Source organism: Rhinolophus sinicus, chromosome 8 (genome assembly GCF_057876585.1).
Source record: "Rhinolophus sinicus isolate RSI-liver-muscle chromosome 8, RSI-T2T, whole genome shotgun sequence".
NCBI classification, from domain to species: domain Eukaryota; kingdom Metazoa; phylum Chordata; class Mammalia; order Chiroptera; family Rhinolophidae; genus Rhinolophus; species Rhinolophus sinicus.
Genome location: NC_142508.1, coordinates 9615508 through 9631581, shown reverse-complemented (window position 1 = coordinate 9631581; position 16074 = coordinate 9615508). Strand labels below are relative to the sequence as shown.

The 16074-nt window shown below is 43.7% G+C and overlaps 1 protein-coding gene across 2 annotated transcripts in view; it reads left to right on the top strand.

Moving 5' to 3' along the window:
- TBXAS1 (thromboxane A synthase 1) overlaps nt 1-16074 on the top strand; it is a 133238-nt gene that overhangs the window by 44442 nt on the left and 72722 nt on the right. For both annotated transcript variants that reach the window (XM_019750183.3, XM_074315295.2), the window contains exon 4: nt 13904-14000. In XM_019750183.3, the coding sequence (XP_019605742.2) occupies nt 13904-14000 (97 nt within the window). The remainder of the gene's footprint in view (nt 1-13903; nt 14001-16074) is intronic.

The window sequence follows — 16074 nt, the reverse complement described above, 5'->3', positions numbered from 1 at the left end:
ATTTAGCATCTTGAGTTTCACCCTCCTTCATCCATGCTTGTTAATGAGCACTGCTTTTCAGGGCCCAAGAACCCAACTGACACCAACAAAGATTTCATCTAAGTAGATGGAATGGGTCTTCATGCTTCTACAACATGACCGGAAGGATGAACTCTATGGCCCATCGCTGTAGGACTGATGGGTTCCCTGCTTCCTGGTCAAATCCAGTGTTGAGGATGGCATGAAAGACATTTGGCTGGAGGACAGTTTCTTTTTTGAAATTATGGTAAAATACACACAACATACACACAACAAATACAAAATGCACACGATGAATTTACCATCCTAACCATTTTTAAGTGTACAGTCCCGTGGAATTAAGTACATTCCCATTGCTGTGCAACCATCACCCCCACCCAGCTCCAGAAATCTTTTCATCTTGAAAAACTGAAACTCAGTAGCCATTTAACAGTAATTCCTCATTCTGTCTGTCCCCTAGCCCCTGGCAACCACCATTCTACTTCCTGTCTCTGTGAATTTGACGGCTCTAGGTACCTCATATAAGTGGAATTATACAGTATGTTGTCCTTGTGTGACTGGCTTATGGCACTTAGCACAATGTTCTCAGGATTCATGCATGTTGGAGCATGTGCCAGAATTTCCTTCCTTTTTAAGGCTGAATAATAGTCTGTCGTCCATATATGCCACATTTTGCTTATCGAGTCGTCTCTGAATGGACACTTGGGTTGTTTCTACCTTGTGGCTATGGTGAATAATGCTGCTATAAACACGGCTGTACACAACTCTCCGAGTCCTCACTTTCCATTCTTTTGGGTAGATATCCAGAAGTGGAATTGCTGGATCATATGGCAGTTACTGCTTTATTGTTTTTGAGGAACTGCTCTCTCATTTTCTGTAGTGACTGCACCCTTTTACATTTGGAGAACACTTCATAGCAATGCCTTATTGCTCCCTCTGACCATGACTGAGTGGCCCTTATGTCTTGCCTTCACACCTTGACAGTGTCCTCCAGAAGAAATTTAAATTTCTTGTGCTCTGGAACCCAAATGGTCCACGCGAACCACACATTTCTGATTGGACTGCACGGCCCCAGGAATCTTGCCCCCACTTCCTGTTGACCATAAGCCAATGAGCACATTCTTTACCAGACTAGCCCTGTTATCAACAAACGCTTGTACTGCCCCATAAATTCAGTTTGTTTTAATAATTCCCAGTAGCCCCTTTCCAGAGCCCCTTCTTCCCTTATCTCACTCTCTGCCAAACCCTTTAGAATTTATGTGTTTGCTTTTCAAGTCTGCTTTCAGCCCTCTCTGAGTTTCCTCTTTCCCACTGGGTCACTGTGGTCTTTTTGTCTCATATAAATTTAGTCTTCTGGGTCTGGGACTCGTTGACTTCCGCTTTCTTGTTCACTAAGCCTATACTTCTCTTTTTTCTCTCACTGGCACCAGCTCTTTAATTTCAGGGCATCCTACCTCAAGTAATTTGTCAAGATCGCATTACCTTCAATTCCTACGGAAACATAAATGGTTTTAAGAGGAGAATGATAGTTCAGTCAGAGGGCTGTGTGGGTTCTTCTTATTAATCCAAAGACTTCTCTATTCTATGGCCCCTGACGGTTGCTCCTCAGACACTTCTAATACTCCTGCTTTAGGACATGCGCCCCAATAATAGGATGCGTCATTATTTATTGTCCCGTTTCCCGCTAGAATGCAAACTCTTCAAGGACAGGAACTCTGTCTCTGCTTTGATATTCCCGGTGCCCAGAACAGTGTCTGACACATAAAGGGCCTCAGGGAATATTTGTGGAATGACAAAAAGAATCATTCAAGACAAATTTGTCCCCAAGGAAACCTCAAACATGAAGGTCTTGGTTTGCTGGTTTTTGATAACTAGTATCATTTCCCTGGGACATAAGCAAAGGAATTGGGGGGAGGTCGATCATCCTAAAATGAAGGCTTTGAGTCGAGGGGTCTGAGACCTTTCCCCATCGGTGACCTGTGCTCCATGGTTTCAGTAGTTAGTGCATCAAAGTACAAAGATAGTTTACTACCACGTCAGGCCATCTTGGGATCCATGGGATAAGGGAAGGTTTTACTCTGATGACCTGCTAGGTGGGCCCCGTGAGCTGGTCACTCAGGTCACACGAGGTCAGACAATTAAGTTCGTGAACTTTCCATCATGTAAGCGTATGGGTGCTTACTGGGCTACTTTCTCACGTCTCATTTCCAAGGGGTCGCCTTCTCCCCCAGCCTAATTCCTGGGGGTAGGTCTAGGATGCCAGCAAGAGCCCTGAATCGAGAGCCAGATCTGGGTTCTGGTCTTAGCTCAGCGGTTCCCAGCCCTGGGACTAGAACTAGTGACTTCACCATCATCCTCACATTGAAAAAACTCGAGCTCCTGCCCATCTCACAGGTCTGATGTAGAATCAACGGAACTCAGCGCTCTGTGAGCACAGCCCGCCCAAGGAGCAGGGGATCGAATCCTGATTCCTCTGCTCCCAGCCGGCATCCTGAGAGAGTGCCTACTTCAGGAGCCCGTCCCTGGCCAGCTGTGGGGCGCCCTTCACCAGTCCCACCCTTGTGTCCTCAGAAAAGCTGGGGAAGGGTTCCTCTGGCCTTTCACACCTCCTCCTGGCTAAGTGGCAGATCTGGTGAGGGCATGTGTCCTGGTGGCGCCCACCCAGTCACCTCGCCTCTTTGGCCTTCCATTTCCCTAGCTGTGAAATGCAGGGGTTGGGCTAGGACCAGTGTCTTGAAGCTTCCTTCTCTCTCTCAAATACCATGATCTGTGCTTTCATGTTTTGTTTTGTTTTTCTCTGCTTCTAGTTTCTTCCCCAAATGGGTCTAAAATTCTTTCGCCATCAATTCTCCCTTCTCCCAAGTGACCCATCTTGGCTTTCTAAAACCTAGCCCAGGATAACACATTTCTCCCGTGGCATGAGGTCCCTCCCTTGGCTGCACTGTCTTTTTCAGAACCAATTCTAGCTTTTGTCAAGCCACTCAGTTCAGATTCTGAGTCCACATATCATCTGGGGAGAGGAGATTTTGCCATAAACTGTCACATAAATATATGTCCTGCATGTATTCTATGCAATAGGACAACCCCACCCCCCCCCACACACACACATATACACACCATTCCCTCCAGTTCCCAAGAATCTACATGCCTGGGCATAACTGCGTGGGCACAAACATTCAGGGACAGCCAAATGACTATTTTAGTGTTTTTTTGTCCCCGCGGTGCCATCTAACTATTTATTTAGTGGTTTGATGCTGTTTGCATCAACAACTTTCCCTTATAGGCTGTTCTTCATGTTTATGATTCTTACTGTGAAAAAAATTGCTTGCCTAACATCTGTTCTGAATTTGTTTTTCTTTATTTTTATTTATCTATTCCCTATTGAATTCAATTTGCGCCAAGGACAGTAACTTGAATTGGAATCTTCAGTGTCCTTCAGGATTTCTGTACACTTCAATACATCTCTTAATTACTTTTTTTTTTTTTTTTTACTGTTATGAGATATACATATATATCCATGCTCACACAGGCAGACTGGTTTGTAGCTTACCTCTGCCTATCCCCCTCCAGGGAATACGTTTTATTAACTGAATAAATTAAATAGGCGAGTATATCCAATAAAGTAGAAAGGTTTTTCGTTACAGGTTTGTTTCAGATCATTTTCCCCCTGGCCGCCCAATTCCCTCCTTGAGCCGTAGCTCTGTTCTAGAAAAAGCTTTACTATAGCTTGACATAGCCATAACTCACCAGGACTAGAAGGGTCACTGTACTTTACAGATGAAGAAGCTCTTCCAGGCTGGTTTGTGTGAAATCGAACCGAATCCTCATTAGATCCCTATTCACGACACTCAGAAACCCACCTCAGGACTGACGAAGCATATTCCTGGGTGTTGCCAAGAAGATCCCTAAAGAAGGGTAGTGAGACCTGCTTTTCTACCTGATACCTGCGAAATCTACCAGGGGTAAAGATTGTGACCCTAAGACTCAAGGGCCTGGCCGAAAGTCATACAGTTCTAACTCCAAACGCAATGCTTTCTATCAATTCTTGGCCAACACCCCCACCCCCGCCCCTTATCACCTTTCCCACACTCATCTCAAGGTCTGTGTCTGCATCTTCCAATGGCACGAAGACAGAGGGGACAGTTTTCCCCGTGTCGGAAAGAACTCACTGCTGCCCCCACTCTAGACGTCATCCACTCAACAGATAGCTCAGCCTCCCCTCCGTGTATAGCACTGAGCTGACAGCAGTGCGAGAGACCACCCCTCCCTTGCAAAAATGTATCATTCACGTCTCTTTTCCTGAAGAAATGTGGCATCTCATTTAGAAGCAAAACACAGACACGGGCCAAGTTGCCCAAGAATGCCAGGTAGAAAAACCTCACGACTGAACCAACAATCGGAAGCCACACGTTGGGTAGGATCATGGGCCAGTGGAGGCAGAGAAAGCTTCTTGGAAGAGCCAGTAACTGAGCACGGTCTTCAAGGACGGATAAGGCAGACACAAAACCATCCTCCCGTGTATGCGTATGTACAAGGCGCTCTCTCGCTTCTTGGGAACACAAGAAAAAAATAAGACAGGGCTTTGTTCTCGAAGAACTCACAGAGTAGTAAGGAGCCTGCCAACAAATAAAATAGAGTGAGATGCAGATCAACAGAAGAATGGACAAAGTGCTATGGAAACTGCAAGGAATAAAGGGTCCAAGAATGCTCCACAGAAGAGGGGACAGGTGACCTGTCAGAAAGCCTTTTTCAAACTAACAAGACAGAACACAGGGAAAATCGTGTACAAAGTTGGAGCAATACTGCAAATCTGGGGAACTGCGAATAACTCTTTTTTGTAGCAACAGTGTGTGGCTGTGGTTCCCAAACTGTGTGCTAAGGCACCTCCGGGTACCACAATGAATTCACAGGGGCTTCCTGGATTATTTTAAATATTCGTGGAGAACACAGCGACATCTGTTGGTCACTGTGAGAACTACTTTCAATTTATGTGTATTCTTTTTTTTCAAATGTCCACTACGTTGTTAAAAGAAGAATATTTATTAAGATGTTTGGACTCAACCGCTTAAAAATGAGACTGTTAGTGACTTCTTCTGGTCTTGGGGGGCCATGAACAATTAGAGTCACTAAGATTGCCGTGAATTGAGAAGGTTTGGGAACCTTGGTGGAAGAGCAGAGAGGCAGGGAGAGAAGTTGCGAGCTCCTGCAGACCCCTCGTTATAGGCCAAGAAACTTACACATGCTGCTTCAATGGAGAGCCATTAGAGGTTTTTTGGGAGTGTAAAACAAATGCCCCACAAATTGTTTTACAAAGGTAGATTTGGCCTTGAGGGGGGACTTGTTTTGGAGGCAAAGAGTCCCATTGGGAGCCACTGCAGTGGTCCTAGTGAGAGAGAGTGGGCCTGAACCCATCAGCATTAGAATTGGAACTAGAACACAGCACGCTCCATTAACAACACGGAACTTCTCCCGCACATCCAACACCATAGTAAACGCTACACGTCAAACGTAAATGAGATGACGGCCCTGTGTTTAAAGTACTCACAGGCAAGTGGAAAGGCAACCCAGAAAACAAACCATTACAATTAGCGGAGAACCTCTAGGAGTTAACCAGGCAAGAGAAGAAGAGTGCTGTTCCAGGAAGGCAGGGCGGAGACTCCCAAAGGGCTTGATGGCGACAAACCATTGAAGGGTTTTAAGCAAAGGAGTCATAGAACGGGATTTGCATGTTGCAAAGTCCTAAGTGGACAAACCGAGTTGGGGCCCATGTGTAGACAAGCAGTAGATCAGGAACAGAAGCCAGAAGGACGGAGACATCAGTCTCTGAGTGGGAGGTCACATCCGGCCAGTAAGTGAGAGACCAGTGTGATGAGGGCAGGAGAATGGAGCCAACTGGACCCCAAGGAGAAAAAGGGACGAAAAAGGGCTGATTTAGTCCATCAAGCTCTGTAGGGCCTGTGCGCTCAGGGTCAGGCCCAGGCCTGAGTACGCTGAGGCTTTCCTTCTCAGGTAACGTACGTGCTGCTCAAAGTAACAGATGGGAGTCGGGAGAAGGAAGCTCCAGACTCCAAGCCTGTGACTGTGTCACTGGCTCCTCCAGAACAATGTCCCTAGCGGCTCGCGTCTGTTCTGCCACTCAGCTAACTCCAGCCACACTTACTCTAATGACAGATTAGGTAGCATGAGGCCCCAATGAGCCAAGCAGGGACAGATCGCCAGGATTCCTGGCCACGCTGTCTCCACAGCACTGCGTGGGCCGCCCAGCCCAGGGGCGCCCCTGTGAAAGCCCATCGCCCAAGTACATACTCCCAGCACTGGACTTCCACTTAGCTTTTCTCTACACTTTCGGGAAGTTGAGCCTCAGACACTCACACCTGTGCTCTCCAGGAGGCTATGCCCACCTCTCCTCACTAAGCTTCCTGCCACGTCCATATCTAGAGTCCAGGCCAAAGGTTAGATGTAAGCCCAGGACAGCAGTTTCCCTTTTAGCATCTCAATCTGTTGGGAGATAAAACTGTCACTGAGACAAGGATTTATCAGATGCTTGGTGTTCAGCAGTTGTCAGAGCTGCCGGAGACCCCCATCCATCCTTCCGTCTCTACCTGGAAACCAGGTCTACAGATGTGCATTCAGAGTCCTTCTGCCCACGTGGGAAGGGAGTCGGCATGTCACCTGGTCTCCCGGGGCCACTCCCTCCCCAGCTTCTTCCTCCCTTATAAAGTGGCACTAGCAGGTATGACCCACCCACTGGAGTGCAAAGTAGGAGTAATACTGCAAATCTGGGGAACCACAGATAACTGCAGGGCCCCTCACTTTTGATGAGGAGGTTATCAGCCTCTTTTATCCAAGAAACCAGAACAACAAGGTTATGGTTTCCTCAAGGTGACACAGCTGTTAAATCACAGGGCAGGGCCTTGAATCCAAGTCCTGGCAGCCTCACTCCAACGCCTGACAGAAACAGTGGGGCCAATCCGGTGACAAATCCCTTTTTTCCCCCTTTTTTCTTCTTATTACAAAAGTCACATGCAAGCATTATAAACTACTAGAACATGAAAGAGATATACAACGTGAAGAGTAACAGTCCCCCTTAATTTCCTGCTGTAGATATATGCCCTTTTAGCTATCTAATATATCTTCCTCCAGATTTTTTCCAGGAATATTATTAACAGGCCCCACCATAGGGCCTGACACAGAGAATATGCTCAATAAATGCTTGATGAATGAAGTAATTAATAGTCAAATACATGCAGAACTATATGTACCATTTTACGATATGCTTTTCCATTCAGCTGTGTAACCTGGACACCCTTTCATGCTGGAACCTCTAGGAGTCTTCCGATGAACAGACTTTATAGCTTGGTCACCCCTGACAGGGGTGGTCCTCTGGAATGGGGCCAGGCAGCCGGTGGGCTAATACCAGCAGGCTAGCCTGCCTCAACTCCCAGAAGGCAGCTGTGAACTATTTTGGCTGAACTGAATGGTCAGTTTTTCTTTTTTTTAAAGAAAACTACTCATTAAACAAGTGAAACAAGTGTTATTTTTGTCTCCACAATACCTCCCAGATTTGCCTCAATTTTCTCTTCAACCAGGTGCTTTGGGGTTGAATAAGCAAATTCTTATGTGCATACATAAATATAAATGAATAATTGGCTAAGAATTTTTTGCCCCAAAAGGTGACTATAAATATATTTGGATTAGAGGAAGCAAGAACTTACCTTGGTAATTGGGCTGGGGGGTGGTTCTGGTCCATTAAGCCAGAAGCTGTTTTGAATTCCCACCTTTAAAAGACAGTCTGTACAGCTGGAGCCTGGCTGTTTTCTCAGCACTGGAGCTGTTCCGCAGACAGGCCGGCCTGGAAGGAGATCTGTTGGAGAAGATGTCAGTCTGGTCAGTGGCAAGGTGCCCAGGCTTTGGCAGCTGTCAGGCTGGGATCAAGTCCCTATCTTGGGCAAATTACTTAACCTAAGTCTCAGTTTCCTATCCTGAAAAGTGGGTATAATAACTACCCCGTCCATTTCCTATGAGGATTAAATGAGATAATATATGTAAAGAACTTATAACAAGGCCTGACAGGAAGTGAGAACTCAATACAGGCTCACCATGGTGGTTACCTCGAAGGTTCTGAGAAGGGTCCTCAACCCATTCAAATATTTCACTGACTGGTTTCACTGATATAGGAAGTTCCTTCACACCCGATAGAGAGCAGACTTAAAATTCAAAGACCATAATTTAATTTCCTTTTTAATTCATAGGAATTATAAGATTTTAAGCGACAGCAAACTACAGAGATTGCCCAGTTTTACTCCCATATTTCAAGAATAAGGAAGCTGAAGTGTAGGATATTTATGGAGTTTGCCTCTGATGGTTTTCTGGGGGAGTAGCTGAGCTGAAGGACCCCGGACTCAGCCTCCTGGGCTTTAGTGCATATTGCTTTGCAGGGCACCACCCATCTCAGGAAGCAGTAAAATGTTGACATACATTCATACCAGTGTACACAACTGAGGCCAGACCCTCTTGGAGAAGTATGTTTTAAGAGGCAGAATGACATCAGGTAGTCACAAGGTTGAGAAGGGGGGGGGCCCATATTAGTTATGACTTCTGTATTACAGTGATAGAAATTCACCTCAATTGAACTTCAAGACAAATCAACTCAAGCTTGGAGGGTCCAAGAAAGGCTTCCAGGGGGTAAAGCCTTGAACCGAACTTTGTAGGTACTTCCTCAACACTCTCTGTTTATCTCAAATCTCTGCTGGTCTCTGTTAGCCCCTTCTGTAGAGTTCTTGCCATGTACTATTAACAAGTTGCGTACGGATCACGAGAATCTTCACGAGGGATTTAAACCCCGCCTTACGCAACGTGTTAATAGGAAGATGGCTAGTTTAGCAGCTCCGGGAGGAAGACAAGCGTTTTCAGCCCAGCCTCAATGTATACATTCCAGTGAGGGATTCTGACTGGCCCTGACTGGGTTATGTGCCCACTCTGTGGACCAGTCACGGTTGCCAAGGGGATGAGATACTATGATTGGCCACACATGGATGGTGTGTCCTTCCTCATGACCAGAGGGACAGGCTGCAATCACTGACAGCTGCTCCAGAACTGCATGGAGTGGGGGAGATGCCGCCTCAAGGAGGGCTGGGCAGAATAAAACAATGGGACCATCCCAGGAACTGGAAAGGAAGGTCTGGAAAACAAGCTTCATTTACATGTTTTTCTTTTCAAGATCTTTCCAGGAGCGCCTCAAACTACAGATGAGCATTTGTGTAAATATAAATTCACAAGATTACACAATTTACATGTAAAATGGGGCCAGTTTTCTCATGAGGTTCATAAACCAGCTCTGAAGCAATTCTAAAGGAATTGTGACAAAATTGTTTTTAGCATTTGCAATATTACTAGAAAAAAGAACAAAGACTCCCAAGCTGCCCACATGGGAAGACAACTTTCATTTGAATGTAGAAGTATTATTTTGCTTTTTTGAAAATCCAGATTATGTTTAAAATTATTTTGGTAATAACTAAATCAATACAAATATGTTACCAAAATATATTTGTACCCCAGTGTAAATATTTTCCTTTTAGATCTAAGAATTTAGGGAAATGAGATGGGAGTGAACTTTAATTAAATATAGAGCAGGGTTTATAATTTGGGGTTTGTGGGTCCCTAACCTGGTTATTGTTGTCACACCAGGGTCCTCTGGTGAACTTGTCAAAATTAGGAATCACTGGGTCCCAGTCCTTTCCGGTCAGCTAGGTCTGGGTGGGGCCAGCCATCCTTATTTTCTGAATGCTGGACAGATGGTTTTGATGAGCCACTGAGGCTGAAAACCACTGCCATTAGGCAGCGTTTCTCTGCATCGGAGGAATTTTCATTAGAATCTGGAGAGTCTGTTAAAATGCAGATTCTTGGGCCCCACCCAGGCCTACCAGATCTGACTTGGTGAGGAGCCGAGCTATGACTATATAGTTTATTAAGCTCCCAGGTGAGTTTAATTTTTTATTTATTTAGATAGTCATAGATTCACAGAAAGTTGCCAAAAAAGAAAAAAAATGCACAGAGAGGTACTGCGTACTCTTTACCCAGTCTCTCCCTATGGTAGTCTCTTTTAACTAGAGTATATTATCAAAGCCAGCAATTTGACATCTGGACAATTCACAATGCTTATTTGAATTTTATAAGGTTTCCGTGTGTGTGTGTGTGTGTGTGTGTGTGTGTGTGTGTGTAGTATTCTATGCAAGTTTATCACATGTGTAGGTTTCTGTAATGAGATACAGAAGTGTCCCATCACTACAAGGCTCTCTAGTGCCACCCCTTATAGACACACCAATCCATTACCACCCCCAACCTAACCTTTAGCAATTACTTATCTCTTCTCCATCTCTTTAACTTTGTTATTTCAAAAATGCTATATAAGTGGAATCAGACAATATGAAAACTTTTTCTCAAAAGGAAGGACAGAGATTGCAGAAGATTTTGGAAAATAAACTTTTAAAATTAATAGGAAATGGAATCATTCTAGATTGGCTTTTTTCACTCACATAACTCCCTGGAGATCCAGCAAAATTACTCCAGGTATCGATAGTTTGGGTTTTCTATTGTTGCGTAGTATTCCATTGCACGGATGTACCACAGTTCATTTCACCATCCCCCTGTTGAAAAACATTTGAGTTGTTTTCAGTTTCTGTCTATTACAAATAAAGCTGCTAAGAATATTCATGTACATGTTTTTGTGTGAACATAAGTTCTCATTTCTCTGGAATAAATGTGCAAGAGAGCTAGTCATTGCTAGGTCATGTAGTAGTAAGTACATGTTTAGTTTTATAAGAAATTGCCAAACTGTTTTCCAAAATGACTGTACCTTTTTACATTCACACCACCATTGTATGAATAACTCATTTTCTCCACACGTTCATCAGCATTTGATATTATTTTTATATTAGCCATCTTATAGATGTGTAGTGATATCTCACTGTGGCTAATATTGCATTTCCTTGATGGCTAATGATGTTGAACATCTTTTCAAGTGCTTACTTGGTATTTGTATATCCTCTTTAGTGAAATATTTGTTCATGTCTTGCGCCCATTTTTTATCGAATTGTTTGTTTTTTAACTTTTGAGTTTTGAGAGGTCTTCACATACTCTGGATGCAAGTTCTTTGCCAGCTATATGGTTTGCACGTATTTTTTCCCAGTCTGTAGACTGTCTTTTCATCTTAACAGGATCTTTCAGAGAAAAAAAAATTTTGGGGGGATGAAGTGTAATTTATTGATTTTTTTGGTCTTTTATAGATTTGGTGTCAAGTCTAAGAACTCTTTGCCTAACTCCTAAAGATTTTCTCCTTTTCTTTTCTAAAACTTTTATGGTTTACATTTAAGTGTGTGATCCATTTTGGGTTAATTTTTGTATCAAGTATGAGGTCATTTTTTTTTGCCAGCATATGTCCAATGCCCCAGCACCACTTGTGAAAAGGCTATCCTTCCTCTATTGAATTGCTTTTGTATCTTTGTCAAAAATCAGTTGAGGATATTTGTGTGCGCCTCTCTCTGGGTTCTCTACTCTGCTCCATTCATCGATGTGTCTATTTTTGTGCCAGAACCACAGTCTTGACAACTGTAGCCAAGTCTTGGATTCTGTTAGACCGATTCCTCCCACTTCATTCTCCTTTCTCACAACCGATTTTATTTTAAGTCCTTTGCCTTTCTATATAAATTTTAAAATAAACTTGTCTACGCCTACAGAAATTCTTACTGTGATTTTGATATGAATTGCATTAAACTTATGGATCAGTTTTGAGAGAACTGACATCTTTACAGCGTGGCGTCTACTAATCCAGGAACATGATGTATCTCTCAGGGTAGATCTTAAGCGTGGTGACAAATTCCCTTTGTTTTCCTTCATCTGACAATGTTGTTATTTCGTCTTCTGTCCGGTAGTATATTCTCACCAAATACAGGACTTGTGATTGACAGTTCTTGTCTTTCCGCATTTGAAAAATGCCGATTCCTTTTGGCCTCAATGGTTTCTGATAAGAAATCTGCTGTCTTTTGAACTGGTGTTCCCTATTGATGGTACATCATTTCTCGATGGCTGCTTTCAAGATTTTTTCTGGTTTTGGTTTTCAGAAGTTTAATTATGATGTGTGTTGCCATGAATTTTTTTGGGTTCTTCCACTAGGGGGTTTACTCAGCTTCTTCTGTAAGTTTATGTCTTTTGCCAAATTGAAGAAATTTTCAGCCATTATTTCTTCAAACCCAGGTGACTTTTGAGCACATTTTACACTTGAGAAGCTTTGCTCTAGAAAGGGCTTCAGGAGTCCAAGAACTCAAATTGTACACAAAATGCTGTGAATGTCCACTTTTCTTAGGAAAATGTCCACGGCTTTCACTAGATCCTCAAAAGATTCCATAACACATTCCTCATAAACTTTATAAAACGGTTGGTTTATGGCCTTATTGGGTTATTTTTGGTCTCCTTGGTTAAAACCAATAAACACTAGTTAGTATCCTTCTGCCACATTTGTTGAACTCCTGTGTCCCAAACATTTCCCCAACAGTTTTGGAAGATGTCATCACTCAGGTGAATATTTCCTGAGTGCCTAATACGTGCCAAAAAAAAAATTTTTTTTTTTTCATTTTTCCCCTAGTCAGTGAGAAATGAAAGAGTTAAAAAATTACAGCCATGTTTAGGTCATGACAAGTTCTGACTAAATAAGAATTCAGAGTAAATTTTGCTGCTGTCACATCTTATGACTTTACCCTTTAAAATCTATTCCTTACTGCTCTGAGCTGAATATGCCAGCGATCAAATTATATCCCAAAAGCATAATTTTACAGACTAAAAACATGGCATTACACAGCAGGCCCACTTGTCATGACTCTCGTTGGCTTTACAGTTGGTAGCCGAGGAGAATGTCCCCAGACAGCTGCACAGCTGATTTTCCTGCCTGATACACCCTCACCCCCTTTACTTGCCATCTTCCGGGACTAACTCCTGTTTATCCTTCAGAATGCACTTTGAGAACCACCACCTCTGGGAAGCCTTTCTTCTCAGTTCTCCAAGTGCTGAGTTGGGAGCGTCCCCAATGGCACCCGTGCTTGCCAGATGTCATACTGTGTGCTGAAGGCCTAAATGTTACTCGCACCAGATTGTGAGACGCTTGAAGGCTGTGACTGGATCATGGTTGCTTTGTCCCCCTGGCACTTTCATAAATAAATATAAGAAGACACATACTGACTCCCTGTCTCCAGTTAGAGTTCACCAGCACCAGCTGACTGGTTCATCTTTTCCTCCATTTCTTCATTAATATCATAAGTTACCTATTGAACTCCATCTCCAGGTGTGACAACCAAATACTCAGCCCTTCCCCAGCAAGTTGATTTAATCTTTCCTGAATTCTCACAAATGTTTACTAATCCACTTCAGACTTCTCCCAATAATCAAGATATAAAAGCTATTCATCTTTTCTGGCTAGAATGCTTAGCTCGCCATTTTTGGACAAGATGGACAACACTGACCTCTGGCATTTTCCTTCTTAGTCTCACTACTGGATCTTATGAATTCCTTATTATTGTGTCTAAATGTACAGATCTGTCTTTTTTATCAGGCTATGAGCTCCTTGGGGGGTGGGGTGGTGAGGGACTCTGTCGTACTCATCCCAGAATCTCGAGGAGATGGTACAAATGGGATTCCGTAAACGCCTGCAGAATGATATCTGATGTTAGGGCATCATGGCTACACTGCTGTACCAGCATCACCCCGTCTTCTCCACATCTGTACCTCCTCTTTATCTGTTATCCTTCATTCTAAACCACTGGGAATTCTTTGTGGGAAAGCAGAAAGGGGTAGGTAAATACGACACATTTTAAAGTAATTCTTTGATTCCTCCCAGGTACTACCTTGGCCGTCGAATGTTCATCGTTATCTCTGAGCCAAACATGATCAAACAGGTGTTGGTTGAGAACTTCAGCAATTTTACCAACAGAATGGTAGGTAGTCTTCTTTCTGCCTATGGATGGATGGGGAATCATTCTCAGATGCAAGGACAGCACATCACATCTAATAGGGATGTGACTGGGCCTCTTCTCGGCTTTAGAGCAGTTCCACTCAAAGCTGAGCTCCCCAGTGAATTCAGGTTTTCAAAAGAGATGTACAGGCCTGGCACAAAAGAATAGCATTTACATTTAAGAAATGCTTCAAGAAAGCTAAAGCTCAAGAGAAGTTGTGGTTAATAAAAATGCTAAAACCAGGAGGGTTTTTTAAAGCTGTGTTCAAAGCTAGAGAGCACAGGTCAAGTGACGGAGAAAAGACTGAGCAAGGTTAATAAATATCAGACGGAAAGCCAAAATTTGAGCCTCTTGTGCTTACGTCTTTCCCAGAGAGTATAAAAGTCTTAAGGCTGGAAAGGGAAGACAAGCAACATTACAAAGGAAATTTGTCCTCAAGTAGCAGGGGGAGCCTGTAAGAGGGCCCCTTTATGTCCGTTCAAGTCTCCAATCCACTAAAGGATATACATACTCCAGCTTTTTTAGAAAGTAAATATCCTACTTTTTATCTTTGATGAGAAATCCCAAAGAATGGAAGAGGTGGCAGAAAATGGCAGAGGTCAGTATTGTCCCCATCTGCCAAAAATGGGGACATAGGAATTCCAGCAGAGAAGACCAAGAACCTGTATGTTGATTCTTAAAAAGACTCTAAAGTAAACTAATAAACAGGTGCTTGTGAGAATTCTGAGAATCATTATGTGCCAAGCTTTTTTTCTTTTTGTCCAATTAAACTCATCTTGTATTCTTATAGAAATAGTAAGTAATGTATTCACTCTTTCGTTGGTTATTTGGCAAACTTTTGCATCCTTGCCATATACCAGGCATTGTCTAGGTACTGATTATAAAGAGACAGAAGACTCTTTATGATTTACAGTTTTGTCCTCAAGGAGCTCACAGTCTAGTGACAGAGGTAGACAGGCAGAGAGACCAGTACAACATGGTAGGGTGAGTGCTACTGTAGTGGAAAACACTGCACCATCCAGGATGGGGACAGAAAAAGGTTTATTAGATGGGCGATGTCTGGAGCTGAGTCTTAAAGGAATCAGCACCTCTCCCCAACAGGTTCTGTACTAATGGAGCCACCAGAGTGGGTTTTTCTCATTAAATTTCATGAGAACTTAGGAGATGGGCACAATTATCATCTCTATTGGACAGACAAGGGAACTAAGACTCAGAGAGGTTAAGGGACAACCCTGGTCACATGACTAATAGGAAGAAGGACAGGGATTCCCATGCCATCTCCCAACTCAAGTCCAGGGCTCTTTTTACTGCCTCTACTCTAACAGCTGCCTCAGGTGACATTTCTGGATTGTCAAGGTTTCACTGAGTAGTTGGCTGCACATCCAACACACGTTCCTCTTCCCAGAGCCCCACAGCAGCATGCCCCATTCCATATACCACGTGGCCACTAGAAGGACGTGACCTGGAAGGATGGCTGACGACGGTGCAGAAATTTAGCTACTTCTCTGCTGTCTCTAGATTCTCTTCCCCAAACACTACATCGGCACTGCCCTGGTCACAGTCCCCTGAAGGTCTTCTGTGGCATCAGCCTCTTAGAGACTGAGTCTGATGGTTAAATGCAGTTGTAGATTGTTGCTCTGCCAGACTCAGCAGAGAGTGTTGATTAAAGAGGTGGAGGAAGCCAGTGAGTCACAGGTCTCGGACCAGCAAGCCGTGTCCCAGCAGGCAGCAAAGGCACTCTGAGAGCCTGCCATGGTTCTTGAGTACCCTTAGCCTCCGAGCAGTGAGATGGGACGTGGCAGCCACGTGTCTCCAAACTACTTCACATGACACACAGATGTCAGCAAGGCACGAGACCCCAAGAGCTGACGTGCAAGAGGGCAGCCCTCTAATTGATACACTAGTGGCAGACATACACTCAACACACACGTTTAAGCAGAACGCATCAATAAAGTTGCCCCACCTTCAGTCCATTCCTCCTCCAAACCATTTGTCTGTCCTCCCTGTTTTTTTCCAAGGCCTACACAAAGGTCTCTAGGCCTCAAACTCAGAATAT